Genomic DNA, 21,943 nt, shown 5'->3' on the forward strand with positions numbered 1-21,943 from the left:
CTTTCTTCCCTTAGTCTGCCTTTCCAGGCATGCCATCATGGGCCCATGAATCACCCCTTCCTGACCCACTCACCTCTTCTTCCTTCTGAAAAGCCAAATGGACACTGCCAGGACAATGCAGATGCCGAGAACACCAGCCAGGGCCACGGAAAGGATGATGCCTGGTGAAGAGGCAGGGGGCACATGTTACGTTCTTCTCTCCCCCTCATCTCTTCCCACAGTGGGCAGGGGTAGGTGGATCATGTCCTAGCATCCTTGGTAAAAGATCATAGCCCCATCTTGCTTCTCAAGATTCTAGCCTTTGGCTTAGTAGACTGGCTGGAGTAGGCAGCCATTTGCAAATTGTAGTGGCTTTTCCAACAGGGCTTCTCAAAGATGCACAAAGATCAGCGGAAAGAGCTTGCTCAAAATAGAGACTTTCCTCAAGCCTAACCCTCAAAAGAGACTCAGATTCCATCTGTTTGATGTGGGACTCATGAATCTCTATTTTAACCAAACACCTCAAGCTGATGGTGGTGCATGAGGTCTGTGAGCCACACTTTGAGAAACCCTGGGCTACAGAATCACCTACTTAATTCATCTTTGCTCAATGGGTTGAAATCCCATTGGGATGCCTCTATCAGTTTGGCCTCTAAATTGCATTGCACAGTCCTAAACAGTGCTCCAAACCCTAGCCATCACCCAGGCCACATGGCCAGTCACCTGACTTCCACACTGGGCTGAGGTATGTTTTACAGGTAGTGTCCCCCTCCCATGACCTAACAGAAGGCCTCCAAATAGGCTGGGTGTACACATGCTGTAGAGTGATTAGACTTTTCATTAGCAGAACATTCGACTGGCAGTTCATCTTTGAATTAAGAGGGTAAGACTGATAGTAAAGAGGGGGACCAAGAGCCAGAGCAACAGCCAGAGAAGCAGAGAGGATTGGCCAGAAGGATCACAGACCCCAATCACACTGAGAATCACCGGTTCACCCATTGGAAGCATGCACAGCCTGCCGGCCACGTACCCACACTCAGTCCTGTGTCCGGAAGCATTCCCACTTAACAAGGGGAGGAAAGATTGGAAATTAATCCGGGGTCAAACCATACTGCAGGTGACTAGCATGGTGAGAGGCTCGCTCTTTTTTCATTTGGTGGGTGGTCACCCTTGGCTCCCAGATGGGGAGCAGAGGCTGCCTCCGCAGGGATCTCCACTGTGACACCCCAATCCCTTTGCCACTGAGATCCTGTGAGAACTCTGGCCAAGTGTGAGATGCCAGTAGAGGGCAGAGGCTCAACTCAATGCTTGAGCCATTCTACACCTGGGGAACCAGCTTCTCTTCTATCCTGTGGATAGGAGAGTCTAGCTGGTTTCTCAGGAGCTATCAGCCCTCTGTCCCTGGGCTTCCATCCTTCTATAATCTTATGTGCATCCCTGGCCAGGCTTCCCCAGGTGGACTCAGGCTGCTGTGAAACATGAGCACCACCAACGTGGAAAGGACAGGGTAGCCTATGGCGGTCCTTGCTGGCCATTACCAGTAGATCATCCTCCCTCATCCCCATCCCAAGTGGCAGATAAGAGTGGCTCCCCAGCTCAGATTCCCTGCCCCAGGTCTCTTATAACCTGAACTCGGAGAGCAGTCTGTGACTTAGGGAGGTGCTGGGGTCTAGAGTCTTCCCCTGGGGAAAGCATCATGTATTTGTATAGCACACACTCAGTCCCTGCCTAGCCAGGGGCCTCTGCAGAGTACAACATGGTATTAGGTTTTTGGTGGTGGTTGTTTTTTTTTCCTCTTGTTTGTTTTGTGCCAGTCCTGGGGCTTAAACTCAGGGCTTGGGTGCTATACCTAAGCTTTTCGGCTCAAGGCTAGGGCTCTACCACTTGAGCCACAGCTCCTCTTCTGGCTATCTGGTGGTTAAATGGAGGTAAGAGTTGCATGGACTTTCCTGCCCAGACTGGCTTTAAACGTGATCCTCAGATCACAGCCTTCTGAGTAGCTAGGATCACAGGCGTGAGCCACCAATGCGTGGCTTTGGGGCTTGATTTTGTTTAAAATACTCAAGACCTTGGGCCTTGGCATAGTAAACAAACAAAAAGAAAAGGCCTGGCCATGGTTTCTTTCCCAAGCTCTCTGATAAAATACCCTTTGGTTCTTTCTTCTTAAATCTCTAGACCCTTACAGTGAACCTTTTCTTCCATATCTGAATAGCTGAGAGTCATCGAGGGCCTCCACGGTTAAGCAGCCCTCTTCCGTGGCTGGAGGTAGTACTTTTGTGCTGTGGTCTTAAGTTTGCTGAGCAAAATCTGTGGGGAGCGAGGTCCCTGGATGGGATTCTCCTCTAGGCTACAGAGCCAACATGGTGGCTTCTTTGAAGGGACAGTCCGATTCCTCCCATCCCCTGTGCACTGCTTTAACTGGACTAGGTCCTGTCAACAACTGCACCGTTTAATCCAGTACTCTAGCCCAGGCTTGTACTTCTTGAATTCAATGAGATGAGCCCAAGCAGACTAGGAAAGCTCCAGAGATGGGCACAAGAGTCATTTTCAGCTAACACTTTGATGCAGCCCAAATAAAACAGCTTGATCGAGCAAGCTAGGTGCCTAAGCTGCTACCGGACAGGAATGCTAGTAGAATGTCATCTAATAATCATGTGAGTGCCTGCTCAGATAGGAAAATGTGGATGGAAAACTGCCCTGCCAGTGATGGCAGTGCCAACCATCAAGGAAGCAAGGGCCTCTCTGCATAGGGGTTTGGGTCCCACTGGAGGCAGAGTCAAAGCATCTGCTAAGAAAGGGGGACAGGGAAATCCCACGAGAGCACAGAGAGAGCTACCAGGGCGATTGAAGGACTACAGCCAGGAGAGAGAAGCCAAGCCCGTAATTCATAGCATCAGCCAGGGAGGACCTGGGCTGCCATAGAGAACAGGCATTCAAGATGACGTGGGGAGGGGCAGAGCCAGAGAAAGTTATATATTCACATCACACAGAGAAGTGGCGTTATTTCTAACCAGGGATGAAGACAGGCAGTTCCTGCCAAAGAACAATGGGATAGGAAGAAATGGCAGCAGGCTGGGGAAGAAAGGGGTCTCCTGAGCTTCCTAGTGGGTGGGGGGGGGGGGGTACTGCTGGGCACACACAGCATCCCTGGGTGAGATGCAGCACATGGATGTACAACACATAAAGCACAGACATAAAGCACAGAGACCTGGGCTGTCACACACCTGGTCTAGAAAGGTACAGACACCTGGAGAAGGTGGGAGCTTGCCTCAAGAGCCTTGCTACCTGTTCTGGCTGGCTCAGGAGCTGCTGTCTTCACTGGCGTCTGGCTGGACCAGGGATGCTGGTTCACTGGTTTTTGAGGTCTTCTGAAGCCTCAAGTATAAACACAGACAAGTCCAGCCCGAGGAACAAGTACTCATTAACACATCTTGGGGGTACCTGGAACAACAGTCTAGTATTTTCTAGCTCTGTTTTCAAGTCTGATGGTGGAATGTACTCCTTTTTTCCTTTCAAAGTCTTCTTTGAAAAGAGGGACTGTTTTTGTAGATGCCAGATTATATAGCAAAAACATATACATTCGTGTATGCGTCTTTGACAGGCTCATAAATAAGAGAGGCTAGGAGAGTTTAGGATTACTAGGGTTCTAAGTACCTAAGATACAATTTAGGCTGGTAAGAACTCTTATTATGTGGTTACAAACCATAGAGTCAGTAACAATGCTGGTGTTCTCTTTGAATAATGCTTCAGTTAAAAAAAAAAAAAGAAAAAGAAAAAAAAAGAAAAGCCAACACGGACCCAAGCTCCAGTGGCTCACATTTATAATCCTAGTTACTCAGGAGGCTCAGATCAGCGGATCAAAGTTTGAAGCCAGCCCAGGCAGAAAAGTTTAGGACACTTACTTCCACTGAGCCAGCAAAAAGCCAAAGTAGAGGTGTGGCTCAAGTGGTAGAGCACCAGCCTTGAGTAGAAAAGCTAAAGGGCAGCACTAGGCCCTGAGTTCAAGCCCCGGTATTAGGGGGAGGAAAAATAAAAGACATTACCAGGCGACACAAGGGAATTAATTTCATGTAATTATCATAGGGCTTTGTCTCCCAAATTGCAGCAATGCAGGCCCAGAACACAGAGTTACATTGTTCTGAATCCTTGAGCCAGCAGGACGCGTACAGTGCCAGCCCCTGGTGCCATCATCTGCCTTTGGTGGCTCAGGCTGCCTGTGCTGAGGGAGGGATGGGCAGTGGGAATGGAGCTGTAATCCCCGTCAAGCCAGAGTGACAGCACCATAGTGTCACTAGGCAACGTCCTCCCATGCCTTGAAATCTTCACAGGAAGTCTGATCTTTTTCATTTCTCAACGTATGATTTTTAACACTATTGGAAAAAAAAAGCGATACATAATAACTACAGTTTGACAAATGGCTAGGCCCAGGAGAAAGTCATTCGACAGAAATGACACTGGCGAGAGGAGAGATGCAAGTCAGTTACATGCTTTCCGCAAGTTCTTAATGAGCACCCAGCAGCGCCAGGCATACAGATTGAGATGTCAAGACTCCCTTTGGAAGGAGCTCCAGCGTGTGTGTTTAATGTATGCCTTTGCTTTGCCTTCCCTTTCCTCCTCTTCCTCCCCTCCTCTGCCCTCCCCTTCTCTCTTTTCCTTCCTCCCTGCCAGATACCCTTCCTCCCTCTCTCCCTCCCTCTCCTTTCCTTCTTTCCTCTCTTTCCCTCTTCCTCCCTCTCTTTCCTTTTCTCCCTCTGTCCTTTCCTCTTCTCCCTTCCTCCTATCCTCCCCCTTCCTTTTCTTCATTCCTCTATTCCACTCTTCCCTTTCTTAACTACATGGTAATAAAAACAAAATTACCCTGGTGTGTGCTGGGTCCTCCAGCAGAGATGAATGAGGTAGTCTGGCTACACTAAGGGGACTGTCATCCTCTCCAGGGGAACAGAGGGGACTTCTGGGAAGATGTGATTGGAAGGAGGAGAGAACCACTCCTTCAAAAGGACTAGAGCATACACCTGCCCTGCTGGGGAGGCCCTGCAGTTTGTGGAGGCTGAGGCCAAAAGGAAGGGCAAGTCCAGCCTCTGCCCGACCTCTTTTCCCTGCTCTTGTTTCTGAACATGGTTGGCTGTGGGCCAGAGGCTGGTCATCAGAAGCAGAGGAACACACATAGTCTCTCCACCCATAGTGCTTGGTTGCGCTGGGCTCAGGACACGTGTGCACTGGGAAAGACTGGGGCATGACTTCTCAGCCCATCTGACCAATACTGTGGGCTCTTCAGTTCCTCCCCCCCCCCCCACAACCCAGCTGTGGGGATTTGAGGGTAGCAACTTCACTGGTTACTCACTTGGATACTTTGGAAGAATTGATGATATTCTTCCATCGACTCCCTTTTATTTATAAATAGAAACTTAAAGAAACACAAGGTCAATAACCATAGCACATATATTCTTATCTCAAAAAAAAAATTAATTAGCCATCTTAGCTGGGTAAGAGTGCTTTCTCTTTTCAAGGGTTTCTAAAACTACGCAGGTCCCTCAGGGACAAGCAGATTCAAACCATGCTCTTCTACACAGGAGCCCTCCCTCCCCGGCTTGCCTGTCCAGCATTCTTGTTCTAAGTGCACTGCCACTGGCACTGGCTCTAGCTGCGCAGCGGGTGACATGCAGTTGTTTAGAGCAGTTCTGCTAGAGACATGATTATAGAAACTTTTGGCCTTCTGACCCTCCAGCTTTCTTTGTCCTGCTATGTTGAAAAGAGGCTCCAGAAGCCAGGCATGGTGGTTCATGCCTGTACTCCTGGCTCTGTAGGAGATAGAGGGAGGAGGATCACCATCCTTGGTTGGAGAAGGCAAAAGAACAAGACATTGTCTGGAAAATAACTAAAGCTGAAAGGACTGGGCTCAAGAAATAGAGCACCTGTCTAGCAAGCCTGAGGTCCTAAGTTCAAACCCCAGAACTACCAAAAAAAATAGTATTTATGGTCTTGAGATCAGAATTGTGGTGCCATTGCCTGGGAAAAGGTCAACCTAAGCAAACTCAGAATTAAGCCAGAGCTGTAAGTCTCAGCTCCCAGGATTGATATCTGTTTGGGTGGCCTTTGCTCTGTCTTCACCTAGCTCACCAGATTCCATGAAACCTAAACTGGTCCCCCGGTGAGGCCCCTCTCCAGGATCTCACCTTGGGGACAAGCACAGGTGTTGCTTGGAAAAGCTACTTTTCAAGAGTCAAAAAAAAAAAAAAAAGTGTCCATCATGACTTGTACCTTAGGTTTGCCGAGTGCCAGTAGCTCATGCCTGTAATCTTAGCTCTTCAGGAGGCTGAGATCTAGGGAATGTGGTTCAAAGCTACCCCAGGCAAGAAAGTCTGTGAGGCCCAAAAGATCAGTAATAACAGGCATAGGCAAACCTGCTGTAGGGTGTGGCTAGACTGTACTCTGTTTCTGAGTATAGTCAAAGGAAGTAAAGGTGAACAAATGCATCTGGTGAGACCTCAGATCCTCTCCCCAACCTCTTGAACTCTCTCCTAGAGCATTTCCTGTCTGTTACTTTTCTCATGGCACAATGTTTGGACTCCATACTTCTTGTAATTTCCTAAGGACATCCTAAATAAACAGAGACCCTCGTTCCAAAGTTGACTCAGTGGCAGAGTCTGTACATAGAGCCTCAGTTGCTCAAAGTTCATGCTGACAAACAAGCTCCACCATAAACCCGCGATGTGAGGGCACAGAATGGTGGGATTCACTCCTTAGAGACTGCTTTTCCTTTGCTCCTTGGAAAGCATCCTTCTCTTCTCCCCAGGTGTCTAGGAAGAAGGAGGGGAGTACTCTGGCCACGTTTCTATAATCAGCCTCCAAATGAACAAGTTTGTTTTGGGATTGTCATGTCTCACCCCAAGGAGAAAGCTGAGCCCAGCCTGGGCTCCCAAAAGCTGCATCTCTGGTTGCATCATGCAGGAGAGCCAGCAAAGCTGCTGGCCATTCAAGCTCTGATTTTAATGTCCAAAGCCCGCAGTTAGTCTGCAAGCTTCTCTCTAGAAGCCTCTTGATCTACCCCAGCTAGTGTGGAGAATCTACTGAAGCACTCTGCTACAAACCTGCCTGTGCTGACCAGCCTACAAGCAGCTACTTAGACCCGAGTCAGTCTAAGAAGATGGCTAATTATTCCCAAGACCGTGGTCCATCGTTACAAGTGGGTGTTACTGTTAGATGTCATAATCAAGTTCCTGCCAGGTTTCTTCCGATCCTCTGTAACTGCCCTCAAATATTGCCCCTGCAATGTAAAGTCAGGATTGGCAGTTGTTAGAATCATGACATATCACCACTGAAAGGACTCTTCTATCACTTCTCCAGCCTGGCACGTTGTGGCTAAGAAAACTAAGGAGAAAGGAAAGATGATCTTGCACACATCATACAGTCAGGATAAAGCAGTGAGGCCTTGAACCCAGATCTCCTGACTGCAGAGACAGGATGTGTAAGTTACCCTGCTCCCAGGGATGTACACAGGCTCAGAAAACAGCTGATACTAGAATCAGAGGTAAAATTCTAACTCATCTTTGTGGGCAATTTCCCTCAATTTTAGGCAGACTTGAGTGTTATTTAAGAATTGAAGTAGGGCTGGCCTAACAGGCTCATGCCTGTAATCCCAGTTATTCAAGAGGCTGAGACCTGAGGGTCAAAGTTTAAAGCCAGCCTAGACAGAAAAATCCATGAGACTCCCAACTCCACATAACTAGAAAATAAAACTGGGCTAGAGATGTGGCTCAAGTTAGAGTGCCAGCAATGAACAAAGAAGTCAAGTGAAAACCAGACACCCTGAGTTCAAGCCTCAGTACTGACACAAGAATATAAGAATCGAAGAAGCTCCTTTTAACACTAAAGATGTCACGTTCTACTTAAAAGAATAGGAGAGAGAACGCTGTATCTAGATCACATCAGGGAGGATCCTGGGAATTTGGATCATTTCCGAGAAAAGCAGTGGGTAGTTCTGATCTTAGAGATTCTCAGTTTTTAAGAGAGGCTGCTTCACAGATTCAATTTTCAGATTGAGAAACTGAGGGAAAGAAGGACAAGGACCTTGAGTAGTGCTATCTGGAAGGAAGACAAAACAGACCTTTGGGGCCAGTTCTTAAGTAATTGACAGAGGACGTAATTCAGATCACATGAATGGATTGAGTCAGAAGAGTAAGTTTCTAACCTTCCTGACAAAGGCCTGGAAGCAGTCTTCATCTACACAACTGCTTTGTGTAGGTGGTGGTTATAATATAACATAATAAGAAAGGAACAACAAGGAAAAAACGTTTACCCGGTAAAAGGAGGGGACATGGATTTCCAATAGGTGGGTTAATGGGCTGTCTTTAAATCCAAATATCTGACTCAGTTGGTCCACAAGTGGCATGAGAAGAGGAAATGAGACTTGCACAGACCTGGTCTGCTTGGGGCCACTGAAGATCTCCCATGTTGGGAAAGGCACAAGAATCACCAGTGAGAAAGTTAGCTCAGAGTCTTGAAGAAGGAAGTGGGCTCTGAGAGCCCCCACATCCCTTTCCCCAAGCCCGGGGTTCCAGCAGCACTGAGGAGGCACTGAGCAGATAAAACTCTATGCGCTTTGGGGAGTCCCAGAACTAAAAGGAATGATGAGCCTGCGTAACAGTAGAAGTCAGTCAAACTACTAAGCTTTGTTCCCTCTGAAACGTGCATGCTCATGCTTATGAACTCTCCATGAGGGTTAAACAAGGGTATGAACCTAGGTGCTTTCTTGCCTGCGGGCCCAGCTTCATTAGCCCTGGAGCTTCACTGGCCATAGTCTCAAGTCATACCCATACTCTTACAAAGAAACATCACTGGACACTGATGGTCCTAGCTAGGCCCATGTGCGTGGCAGTAACCCTCCATGTCAAGAAAACCTAGAGTAAGCTGGGCAGTGGTGGCTCATGTCTGTAATCCTAGCTACTCAGGACACTAAAATCTAACCATCACAGTTCACATCCAACCCAGCCAGACAAATCTTCAAGACTCTATCACTACTAAACCATCCGAAGAAAAAAAATCTGGAACTTGGAGGCATGGCTCAAGTGATAGAGTGCTAGCCAAAAAGGCTGAAGGAGAGCTTAAGAACCTGAGTTTGAGGGGCTGGGAAGGTGGCTCAGTGGTAGAGCGCTTGCCTTGCATGCATGAGGCCCTGGGTTCGATTCCTCAGCACCACATAAGCAAAAAGAAAAAAGCCAGAAGTGGCGCCGTGGCTCAAGTGGTAGAACGCTAGCCTTGAGCTGAAGAGCTGAGGGACAGCGCCCAGGCCCAGAGTTCAGGCCCCACGACTGGACCAAAAAAAAAAAAGAACCTGAGTTTGAGCCCTTGTGCCAGCACACACAAAACAAAAAGCCTAGAGTGAGAAATAAGCTAGTGTGATTTCATCCAGAGGGGCCTACCACATGTCCTGGACTCATTCTTCAGGGCAGAGAACTCCCCAAGAACATCTGTTCCCCATCTGTGCGAGAGCTCTGGTCCCAGTGCCCTGAGGTCCTTGCCTGGGCTCTCTTACCAAGGCTCAGGGAAGCGGGGAGCAGTGCCCCCCCACACACACACACCACAGTTCCTCAGTGCCCTGGTTCCTTTGACAGCCACAAGCTTTTAGCCAACCTGCTAAGGATACTGGTGTCAAGAGACTGGTTTGCTTGAGAGTACACATGGCTCCCGGTCCCCCTCACCTTGTCGGAAGGAAATATACACCAGCCGCTCATCGAACTTCTGTACCTGCCGGAAGTTGTTGACCATTTCTCTGGGGGAAGGGTCATCCATGTGTGTGAAATACAGTGCTGTCTCCAAATCCAGCAGCTGAGGGGAAAAACGGATACATACCATGGAGGAGAATAATGAATGCTCTCTACAGGAGGCAACCGGGAGAAGCCTCTAGAGCCTGCGGTGTGTGGTGAGAGATGGTAGAAAACTGGGAAAGCCAGAGAACTGCATCTCCCCACCTCCCTAACTCCAGGACTTCATAATTGGATTCCATTCCTGCCTGCCAACCTGCTCCTATTGATCATTCCAGAATCTGGACCCATAGAGGGCAATGACACCCATCTCCCAAAGCATTGGGGCCCACAATACAAGGTCACCTCCCAGGCCCACCTGCCTGCCCACAAGAAGGTGACGTAATTGGTTGCCAAGGCAACTGGGTTAGGATGTCTGCAGTTCCCCCCACCTGTCACCACGCCCTCACTCCTGTCCTCCCACAGGCTGCCACTCATCTGGGATTTTTCCAGCTCAGAAGCTTGTAGTAAAGAGCCCGAGTGACGGTGAGGAGGATGAGGCAGTATGGGACACATTTAGATGATGGAGTAGAGAGGGATGGGCCATGACTTGGAACTCAGAAGATCTGATTTGGGGTCAGGTCCCAGTGGGGTAATGCCATGGGCGTCGAACTCTACTTTTATCACCTCTGAAATGAGGGGTTCAGCAATGGCTCCTGAGGACTTGGTGGCCCAGTTGGCACTAGACTCTGGGATTCCTAAGGGCAGCAGTTCTCTCTCAGGGACTCTGCTATTGTTCTAGCACCAGCTCATTATGTGGGTTAACCTGATACAGTCTATATTCTGCTACCAGGCTCTCCCCCACCTGGGAAGTTAATACTGTCCAATCACTAGGAGTGTGTGTGTGTGTGTGTGTGTGTGTGTGTGTGTGTGTGTGTGTGTGTGTGTGTGTGTGTGTGTGTGTGTGTGTGTTCTGGGGCTTGCACTCAGGACCTGGGCTCTGTCCCTGAGAGTATTTTCCCCCTCAAGGCTAGTGCTCTACCACTTGAGCCAAAGCTCCATTTCCAGGTCTTTTTTTTTTGGCAGGGGGTGGTTAATTGGAGCTAAGAGTTACACAGACTTTCCTGCCCAGGCTGGCTTTGAGCTGTGATCCTCAGATCTCAGCCTCCTACCTAGCTAGGATTACTGGCATGAGCCACCAGGGCCGGGGTTCCTTCCAACTCGTTTAAAAGCACTATGAGACAAGTGCTCATTTTCCTAGCTTGAGCTGATAGCATCTTTTAAAGCTCAGCCTGTAATCTCTGCAGCATTTTCAGGCCCAAGTCCTATTGTGTTAGGATTTGAATTGTTTTTCCAACAAAACTCTTAAGGGAAGAAATCAAATCACGGATTGCAACACAGCAGATGACAGAGACCACAATGCCACATAGACTCTAGCATGGACGGTTACCTGCTTCTGGGAAATTTGCACAGGGTTTCGGAAAACTGTCCAGAGCACAGTGGGGTGGCAAGGAGGGGTGGTCAGGGATCCTTCATAGCGGTAGTACTCATCCGGCTTCTCTGGAAGCAGTTCTTCAATGTTGAAGCCCGGGATGAGCATCTGTTGGCCTGGAGAGACATGGTGGGGTGACAGTGTCAGCCTTGCTGTCTCTAGCACAAGTGTAGCTGACAATAGTGACTGAGCCTCCAATGGTGAACTTCTTTCTGGCCTATCTAGCCCAAAGACCTTGCAACAACCCTGTTCTACCCTCAGCTGCTCTTAGCAGATAGCACAGATACACAAACACACACACACACACACACGGTATAGGTGACATCCTTATTCTAATAGTGAATAAGCAAGTAAAGACCCTCACCTTTGTACTTTACATGTTGAAGATGGCTGAAGATCTTGTCATATGATGGGTTGAAGGAGCCCATCTGCAATGGAGACCAGGCAGGTTGAGCTGGGATAGAATCGCCTTGCGGCTGAGCCACACTGACATTCACTATCAGAAGGGGACTGGAGGTATGTAGCCACCACTGCTGAGATCCTCCCCAACGGGCCATCTTATGAGAACAATTAGGGTGGACCTGGAGGCCATCTGGAGTTAGAGGATGGTTCTGACCTCTGACACCACATGGCACCCAGATTTCAGCTTAAGGCATCAGGCTTGAGTGTCCCAGGGCCATAAGCATAGGGTGTAGGATGTGTTCCTGATTATATAAGAAGCCATCCTGAAGGCCACAGTCAGCATGTAACACAGAACTTAGGGGAGGGCTGGGAATGTGGCTTGGTGGTAGAGTGCTCCCCTAGCATACATGAAGCCCTAGGTTCAATTCCTCAGTACCACATAAACAGAAAAGGCCAGAAGTGGCACTGTGGCTCAAGTGGTAGAGCACTAGCCTTGAGAAAAAGAAGCTCAGGGACAGTGCCCAGTGCCCTGAGTTCAAGCCCCATGACTGACCAAAAAAAAAAAAAGCAACTTCGGGAAGCTCTTATCCCACAAGCCAGACAAGTGAGCAAGCACCCTGGGAAATGAACTATATGCTCTCTTGGTCAGTGGAGAAAATGCAAGCTAAGCAGGAGTCATTCCTGATTTCTAGGATTAAAGAATGCACGCCCATCCACAGGATGGAGCTTGGGTACTAGGAACTCAGGTACTCAGGAACTTCATGGGGCAACACAATGGTTCCCCGAACCCCTTGCTGGTCTTTTGCAGCAGCTTGAGCTACGATCATACAACAAGGCTAAGACTTGTGTTTCTAATGTCAGACACGCCCTGGTGGCTCATGCCTGTAATCCTAGCTACTCAAGAAGCTGAGGTCTAAGGGTTGCATTTGAAGCCAGCCCAGGCAGAAAAGCCTGTGTAACTCTTCAATTAACCACCAAAAAGCCAGAAATGGAGATGTAGCTCAAGTGGTAGAATGCCAGCCTTGAGCCCAAAAACAAGAGTTTAAGGTCTTGAGTTCAAGCCCTAGTACAAAGAAAGATGAGAAATATAAGAAGAAGGAGAAAGAGGAGGGGGATGGGGGAGAGAAAGAGGAGGAGGAGGAGGGGGTAGAGGAGGAAAAGCCATGGAGAAGCCAAAAGAGAACATTTCCTTCAAGATATGGCCCTTATTACTAAGGGGTATGCATAGAACAAAGTGCCAAACCCAGATCTCACCCCTGCTCCAAATTTCACATTAAAAAACTCCTCAAGAATTTCTTACCTCAATGAGAACCGCAAGGACAGCGAGACCTTCTGACTTGTCACTGGCAGTGCTGAAGTTGGGGTACAGATCTGAGTTATAGTGGACAATGTGCAGCTGCAGTAGGAGAGAAGCCACCCATCAGGGGACAAGGGACTCACACCAGGAGACTTAGACCTCTGTCCCTCTCCTCCCCATCAAAACAGACCCAATTTCCCCTTTCCCCCTAATCTGCAGATAGCAAGTTCCACCAGGACTGTGTCTATTTGATTCACTCATTGATTCCCCAGTGTCTGATAGGCTGTCTGGAAAGTTCCAGAGGGGCAATAGACTTGGATGGATGGATGGATGGATGGATGGATGAATGGATTTTGTATTAACCATGAAAAGACTTGCATACTTTGGAGTTCTTCCCTTGTATGAGTTTTCCCAATTAGTTTGGAAAAGCTTTTGATCTGGAAACAGTATATCAGGGCAGGAAACCTCTAGGCATAATTTAATCGTAATTAATACAGCCTAAGACACATGTGTCTAGTCCTCTAGTGGCAAAAGTCACTGCCAGCATTCCATTTATTTATTTGCTTGTTTATTATGCCAGTACTAGAACTTGAGCTCAGGGATTTGTGTTTTCTCTGGGCTTTTTTGCTCAAGGCTGGTACTCTACCCACTTGAGCCACACCTCCACTTCCAGCTTTTTGGTGGTTAACTGGAGATAAAAGTGTCACGGACTTTTTTGCCCAGGCTGGCTTTGAATGGAGATTTTCAGATCTCAGCCTCCTGATACAGGTGTGAGCCACTGAGGCCCAGCTCAACATAAAGATTTTATCAGCCTTAATGTAAAAGGTCACAAAACAAGAATGGTATACCATGAATACAGACTTTTTTGTTTTTTTTGTTTTTGGGTCTGGTAGTGGGCCTGAACTCTGGGCCTGGGCGCTGTCCCTCAGCTCTTCAGCTCAAAGCTAGTGCTCTACCACCTGAGCCACAGCGCCACTTCCGGCTTTTTTCTTTTTGCTTATGTGGTGCTGGGGAATTGAACCCAGGGCCTCAAGCATGCAAGGCAAGCGCTCTACCACTGAGCCACCTTCCCAACCCCATGAATACAGACTTTTAACTTCACAAAAATAAAAATTTAAATTGTGCATTTTTCAGAGAAGTAAGTAGGTATTATTATTATTAAAGCTAGTCCTGGGGCTTGAACTCAGGGCCTGGGCACTGTCCCTGAGCTTCTTTGACTAGGGTAGCACTCTACCTCTTGAGGCAGAAAGCCCACTTATGGCCTTTTCTTTTCTTTTCATTTCTTTTTTCTTTTTGTCGGTCGTGGGGCCTAGGTGCTGTCCCTTAGCTCGTCAGCTCAAGGTGAGCGCTCTACCATTTGAGCCACAGCACCACTTCCAGTTTTCTGAGTGGTTTATTGGAACTAAGAGTGTCATGGACTTTCCTGCCCAGGATGGCTTTGAACCATGATCCTCAGATCTCAGTCTCCTGAGTAGCTAGGATTACAGGCGTGAGCTACTAGTGCCTTGCTTATCTTGCTTATATGTGTTATTATCAAAGAGAAGTTTTTTTTGTTTTGTTTTGTTTTTTGGGTCCAGTCGTGGAGCCTGAACTCTGGGCCTGGGCGCTGTCCCTCAGCTCTTCAGCTCAAAGCTAGCGCTCTACCACTTGAGCCACAGCGCCACTTCCGGCTTTTTTCTTTTTGCTTATGTGGTGCTGAGGAATCGAACCCAGGGCCTCAGGAATGCAAGGCAAGCGCTCTACCACTGAGCCACCTTCCCAGCCCCCAGAAACTCTTTTTACTAAGTAGGTCTCCATGTTTTTAACACATGAATTTTTATCTATACTTTGCCTTTCAGACTATGATACCTGAATATTTTTTCCTATTTTCTTATCTTGTTTGTGGAATGATTTTTTTTTTTTTTTTTGTCTGTTGTGAGGCCTGAACTCTGGGCTTGGGCGCTGTCCCTCAGCTCTTCAGCTCAAAGCTAGCGCTCTACCACTTGAGCCACAGCGCCACTTCTGGCTTTTTCTGCTTATGTGGTGCTGAGAAATCGAACCTAGGGCCTCATGCATGCAAGGCAAGCGCTCTACCACTGAGCCACCTTCCCAGCTCTCTCTTTTGTTGAATACAGCTTAATACCTTCATTTTTTTTTTGGAGGGGGCAGGGCCTTGTTGCTTACTTAACTTCCTTGCTCACAGCTGGTGCTCTACCACTTAAAATACCCTCTAGCACTGCTTTTTGTTGATTATTGTAGAGATGGAGTATCTTGTACTTTTATGCCAAGGCTGGCTTCAAGATCCTCCAGATCTTAGTCTCTTGAGCAGTTAGGGTTGCAGGCAGGCATAAGCAATTGGTGCAAGGCACACATTTTAAACTTTTTAAGTGGCTCTTTTGAATTTTTTAAAACTACATCAAATTACTCCTTCCTTTTAGCTGTTCTCTAGTAAGGACTTTTAAGAGGCCCTTACCTCACCATCTTTCCCCCTACAGGATGAAGCCTGCCATTCCCACATCATCGTGTATGGCATGAGTTTGAGAAACAGGAATTCTGCCCTGGGTACTTGTCTTTTTTATAGCAGATCTTTGAGCTTGTAGTCTATCTGAGCACTTAGTGTATTTAGAATAAATCAAGGAGTAAAGATTAATCCAGGCTGATGGGAATTCTCTGGAATGGAGTTTTATGGCTTTTACTGGGTAGTACAATATTCCTATAATACCAGCTATTCAGGAGGTGAAGCTGGTAAATCAGAGTCCAAGACCAGCCCTGAGCAAAAAGCATGAGACCCTATCTGGAAAATAAATGAAAGCAAAAACATCTTGGGGGTGGGGCTCAAGTGATAAAGGGTTTGCCTAGCAAGCACAAGACCCTGAGTTCAAACCTTAGTCCACCTTAAAAAAAAAAAAAGTCTTCTATAATTCTATAGTCGCCTGGTGTGGTGGCTCTCGCCTGTAATCCTAGCTACTCAGGAGGCTGAGATCTGAGAATTACGGTTCAAAGCCAGCCTGGGCAAGAAAGTCCACAAGACTTATCTCCAATAAACTATTCAGAAAAGGAAGTGGCGCTGTTACTTAAATGGTAGAGCGCTAGCCTTGAGCTGAAGAGCTGAGGGACAATGTCCAGGCCCAGAGTTCAAGCCCCACAACTGACCAAAAAAAAAAAAAAAGTTCTATAGTCTCCATCCTAAAGAGCCACTGTTTACAAAATGTCTCCATAGAGAAATTGCCACTTATGGTCACCCCGATGTCTTTTCTCTGGTATGAGCATTTATGGCTAATGATCACCAGGCTCCTGGTCTGATCATTGGCTTGATAGCAGAGATTTCAATAACTAGAAATATTTTTAAATGTATGAACCTTCCTAGTCTACGCCCTAACTCTTTATCCCCAATGAGGGAAACAGAATCCTCAACATTGCAATTAACCTGGAAGAAATTGCAGTTGTTGAGATTCAGGGAAGGGCCTGCTCTGAACTGTGTGAGCCTCCAGTAATGCCAATTGACTGGGCCAGAATGCTATCGCCTCCACACTAGTAACCAGACCTGTAATTAGCCTGAGACATTAAGCAGTTCAGCAGTTATGAACAGAAGAGAATGGCCATGCCATAAACCTATCATGGGCTGTGGCTGGCTGATCAGTAGCACTTAACTCCTTCTGTTTATTTCCCTGTAAACACTCAGAGCACACTCCCCCCCTTCCCGCCCCTCGCCCCCCTCCCTCCTCTCCCGCCCCCAGCTCAGGGCCACAGGTCTGGAATGGAGCAACTCAGCAGCCTCCCTACCTCGCCCCATTGCATGCTTGTTTTTCTGTGACATAGCACAACAATGCTGTGCTGACATTCCAAACAACCTTCAGCGAGTCTCTGATAGCTGTGAAATCCTTTACCTTATAAAAGTCAGTCATCCTTTGATTTGTGGCTAAGTGAAAAAGTGGCCCTAGACTAAACTACTGTCCCTATGTTCTCAAGCACAACCCCCTGGTCCAGGGACAGGAGAGAGAGGTGGGGCAGATATTTGTAGACAGCATAACATGTGAATAAAGACTGCATTGGGAAGCCGGGTGCCAGTGGCTCACGCCTGTAATCCTAGCTACTCAGGAGACTGAGATCTGAGGATCATGGTTCAAAGCCAGCCCGGGCAGGAAAGTCCATGAGACTCTTATCTCCAATTAGCCACCAGAAAACCAGAAGTGGCGCTGTGTTTCAAGTGGTAGAATGTTAGCCTAGAGCTGAAGAGTTGAGAGACAGTGCCAGGGCCCAGAGTTCAAGCCCCTCGACTGACCAAAAAAAAAAGGCTGCATTGGGGTCCCACTGGGCCATCTGGGGAGCCTAGTCTTCTCAAAAGCATCACTTAGTAAGAGATAGAGACAAACTGAGAACGTTCAAGGGAAGGAAGGGTCCAGGACACCACAGATGAGCAGTAGAGTGGTTGCTCCCAACAAACCATACATGGCCAGATACAAGATTATCCACAGCCTTGCTCACTCACCTCGGCAGCGAAGTGCTTCCCACTGATGGTATGCTCAGAGCCGTGGGGGTCATTGCGCTCTCCCCAGTGCAGATGCAGCTGCTCGGCTCTGTACTGGTGAGAGTGGAGGCCCTGGATGTGCATGTCTGAGATCAAGTTCAGTCTCACTGTAGGGAGGGAAGGGACAGCTGTTAAGAGTTCTGGCCAGCTGAACACTGCCAGAGAGCTGTCAGGTAGGCAATGCCTATACAGGACACCGACAGGAAGATGCAGATCAGAGAGATGCAGGTCAGCAACCCACTTTCCTAGCACTAGACCAATGATGGATGGTTTGGGGCTTTTTGTTTTGTTTTGTTTTGGTTTTGGTTTGTTTTTTTAGTACCGGCTTTAGGGCTTGAACTTGGGGCCTTGTGCTCTTGTTTGACTTTTTTGTTCAATACTGGTATTTTGCCATTTGAGCAATGCTTCCCTTTGGCTTTTTGCTGGTTAACTGGAGATAAGAGTCTCTTGGATTTATCTGCTAGGCTAGCTTCAAATTATAATTCTCAGATCTCAGCCTCCTGAGTAGCTAGGATTACAGGTGTGAGCCACTAGTGCCTTGCTTGAATGTTTTATACACTCATGTATCAGACATCTGTTTTGTTTTTGTCAGTTGTGGGGCTCAAACTCAGGGCCTGGGTGCTGTCCCTAAGCTCTTTTGCTCAAGGCTAGTGCTCTACCACTTTAAGCCACAGTGCCACTTCCAGTTTTCTGGTGGTTAACTGGAGATAAGAGTCTCATAGACTTCCCTGCCTGGGCTGGCTTTGAACTGTGATCCTCAGATCTCAGCCTCCTAAGTAGCTAGGATTACAGGTACAAGCCACCAGCACTTGTCCAAGACATCTGGGTTTTGAAGGTAGAACCTTTACCTCCAAGTTTGAGAACTATATGACTAATAACAACAGTTGCTGGTTAGGAAGCATTTCCTGTATGCCAGACCCTAATAGAACCGACCTCTGGTCTTAATCATATTTATCAATATGACCATTTTCCCAGATGAAAGCTTGAGTTTATTATCCACACTCTGCTGGCTCATAAGTAGTTAAGCCATGACTCAACCCCAGGTATATCAAAGTTGAAAAAATCAGCAATGGAGCTGCATCCCTTCAGTTGCTCTTGATGACCCAGAAGCCACTCTTACCATGGACCAGGGGGCTGGGACCTGATGCCTGCCCCATCCTGAGAGATGTGCTTTCTCTCAAGCACATCTGGAAAAATGAGCCAGGCCTGCCTCCACAGCCTCTCCTCTGGCTAGCTCCAGGGAACTGTCCCCCTACCAGATGGAAAAGGGCTGAACAGGAGATCTCTCCCTCACCTGAATGGCCATCATTGGTCAAGTTCAGCAACTTGTCAGCTGATATGTTGTAACCATGGAACTGGAGAGGCACAAGGCTGGCATCATACTGGAGGATGTCACTGTGCAGGTCTATTGGGGACTGCAGGAGGCCCCCACAGGATGGGTACTTCTTGGACCAGCTCTTCTCCCCAGTTGGACCTAGAAGGAGAGATCAAGCCTAAGACTAAGTCAGTTTCTCCCCCAAGGGTATTTTCTCTCACCTTCTAATGCTGTGTTCAATACGATTAATCTGAGGAAACTTGTTCAATATACAAAGACTTCTGTCTACAGAAATCAAATCCAGAAAAGGCCTCAAGACCAGCTGCCGTCCTCTCCACATGAAGATGGTTCACTTTTGGGCACTCGCTGCCTTCACAGAGCCAGGAATTCCTCTGGGTTTTGGATTATCAGGTCAAACATCATCCAGGCCCTGCTCACGCACGCTGGCATTCCAGGCTGTGCCAGGTCTGGAACATTGGTCCAAGGGAGTTCCCTCCTCCACAGAGAGACCTTTGATGGATCCACAGGTATGAACATCTTGATATAAAATCCTGAAGACATTGACTCTTGATACCTACATCTAGAAAGCAGAACTCGACCTGTTGGGAATGCTTGAAAAATGTCAAATAATTATGGGAATCACCCAACCAAGTGCAGGATTTCATGTAGGGAAAAGTATGGCAATACTCCCAACTCATTATTACAACGTAATTGACAAACTGTCAGGAAGAATGACTTTAAAAATGAAAAACCCCTGGGGCTCAAGCTTCTTGCTAACTACCAGATAGCAATCGCTCTTCTGGAAAATGTAAATAAACACCACATATTCAAATAAACTATCCTACTCCCACAGAGGGGAAAAAAATCCTTAAAGAATGTAAATCTATATTTAAAAGATTATCTCCCATGGTAATTAAACCAGATTTTCAGGCTGAGGTTTTCTCCAGAAAAGCAAATAATCGGCAAGTCATAGCTCGTTACAGTTAAAACCATGATGCCCCGGTGGGTGCTAACAGAACTTGGAATCCAGCTTCACCATCTGGGGTTCATTCATCAGGAGGTATGTAGGTGCTAACTAGAAAAAGAGGAAGGGAACAGAAATATTGGGGGGGGGGTGCTGGCCCCATAGAGGGTCCCTGCCCCCTACATCTTGCTCTCCAAGGAGAAGACTTCTGAGAGACAAGTGAATCAGAAGTAATACTTGGTACCCTCATTTATGTAAAACACGATGAAGTCAGGCACCAGTGGCTCATGCCTGTAATCCTAGCCACTCAGGAGACTGAGATCTGAGAATTGTGGTTCAAAGTCAGCCCAGGCAGGAAAATCCATGAGACTCTTTATCACCAGAAAACTGGAAGTGGCACTGTGACTCAAAGTGGTAGAGTGCTAACCTTGAACAAAAAAGCTCACGGAGAGTATCCAGGCTCCAAGTTCAAGCCCCACAACAACAACAATAACAACAACAAAAACAGTATGAGGAGTTGGTCTCGTTTTTTAGTTCTTTGAGATTCCGACACATAACAGAGCTTTTCGGGCTGTCAAACTTTGCACCTGCCTTTTGGGAAATGGTAGAAAATAAAGGGATTTCAGACACTCCAATCCAGCCCCTCCTGGACCTGCCAGTATCTCTACTGAACTATACAGTTTGTATTTGCAAAGCTTCAATGCCCTAGAATCAAAGCAATTCAAATACATTAAGATGGAGATGGAGACAGAGAGACATAGGACTATACCCACACAAGTCACTCCAGATGTCAGAGTGAGACAGTTACTCATCTGGGAGCAGAACCAGAGAGCAGAGTGGGACCACCAGGATGCCTCATGTTGACCCCAGGGGTCACAAGGAGACACAGCACAGGCTGGCAGGATTTCCCAAGGAAAGCTGCCCACAGTCCCTCCCAAGCCCATAGCCAGGGTGGCAGAAGTTGGCAGCCAGACAACTACCTAAGAAACTCAGGAAGCAAAGAGATGCAGCAATGAGAAGACTTCTCCTTGTACATGTGAATAAAGGGAACCAGGTTAGATGGACTTTCTTTTCCCAGAGTAAAAGTAAAGGATTTTTATCAAGAGAGTGTTTTGAGGTTTGGAGATGTAGCTCAGTGGTAGAGCACCTGCCTAGTATCTGCAAGGCCCTGGCTTTGATCCCTAAGCACTAGGAAAGAAAGAGAGAGAGAGAGAAAGAAAGAAAGAGATAGAGGAGTGACATTGAAATGAAGATGTATTTTACTCATAACTTGAAAAGTTGAATTGAAACCCATTTACCACTACTTAAAGACAACTAAAAAATTAAACTGAAGCCGGGCGCTGGTGGCTCACGCCTGTAATCCTAGCTACTCAGGAGGCTGAGATCTGAGGATCGCAGTTCAAAGCCAGCCCGGGCAGGAGAGACCGTGAGACTCCTATCTCCAATAAACCACCAGAAAACCGGAAGTGGCGCTGTAGCTCAAGTGGTAGAGGGCTCGCCTTGAGCTGAAGAGCTGAGGGACAGCACCCAGGCCCAGAGTTCAAGCCCCACGACCGACAAAAAAAAAAAAATTAAACTGAAAGCAGGGTACCAGTGGCTCATGCTTGTAATACTAGCTGTTCAAGGGGCTGAGATCTGAGGACTGCAGTTCAAAGCCAGCCCGGCCAGGAAAGTCCATGAGACTTAATCTCCAATTAAACACCTAAAAAGCCAGAAGTGGGGCTGTAGCTCAAATGGTAGAACACTAGCTTTAAGCCAAAGAAACTCAGAGTTCAAGCCCCAAAGCTGTGATGCGCGTACACACACACACACACACACACACACACACACACACACACACACACACACACACACACACACACACACACACACACACACACACACACACACACACACACACACACACACACACACACACACACACACACACACACCCAAAAGAGAAAAAGGAAAGAAAGGAGAAAAAAGTGGGGGAGAGCATCAGTAAATACTGAACAAGAGCTCTTATAAAGACAAGGATCCCTTATTTCCTTCTTTGTAAACCACATCCTGACAGGCACTTACCTAGTAGATATTCTCAAAGGACAGAGAGCTTGGAAGAAGGTTATCAAGGGAATTTTGTTTACAGCTGTGCTAGTCCTGGGGCTTGAACTCAGGACCTGGACATTGTCCCTGAACTTTTTTTGCTCAAGGCTGCTGCTCTACCACTTGAGCCACAGCTCCACTTCCAGCTTTTTGCTAATTAAA

General features: G+C 47.5%; 1 protein-coding gene across 1 annotated transcript in view; it reads right to left on the reverse strand.

Annotated features, from left to right (window-relative positions):
• Ca12 (carbonic anhydrase 12) overlaps positions 1–21,943 on the reverse strand; it is a 53,703-nt gene that overhangs the window by 2,094 nt on the left and 29,666 nt on the right. The window contains exons 3-10 of the mRNA XM_042687608.1: positions 18,712–18,891; positions 17,379–17,524; positions 12,914–13,009; positions 11,576–11,639; positions 11,170–11,327; positions 9,678–9,804; positions 1,010–1,042; positions 74–161 (exon numbers count right to left, since the gene is read on the reverse strand). Coding sequence (XP_042543542.1) covers positions 74–161; positions 1,010–1,042; positions 9,678–9,804; positions 11,170–11,327; positions 11,576–11,639; positions 12,914–13,009; positions 17,379–17,524; positions 18,712–18,891 — 892 coding nt within the window. The remainder of the gene's footprint in view (positions 1–73; positions 162–1,009; positions 1,043–9,677; positions 9,805–11,169; positions 11,328–11,575; positions 11,640–12,913; positions 13,010–17,378; positions 17,525–18,711; positions 18,892–21,943) is intronic.

This window comes from Dipodomys spectabilis, unplaced genomic scaffold (genome assembly GCF_019054845.1).
Source record: "Dipodomys spectabilis isolate Male_0828 unplaced genomic scaffold, ASM1905484v1 ptg000108l, whole genome shotgun sequence".
Classification (NCBI taxonomy): Eukaryota; Metazoa; Chordata; class Mammalia; order Rodentia; family Heteromyidae; genus Dipodomys; species Dipodomys spectabilis.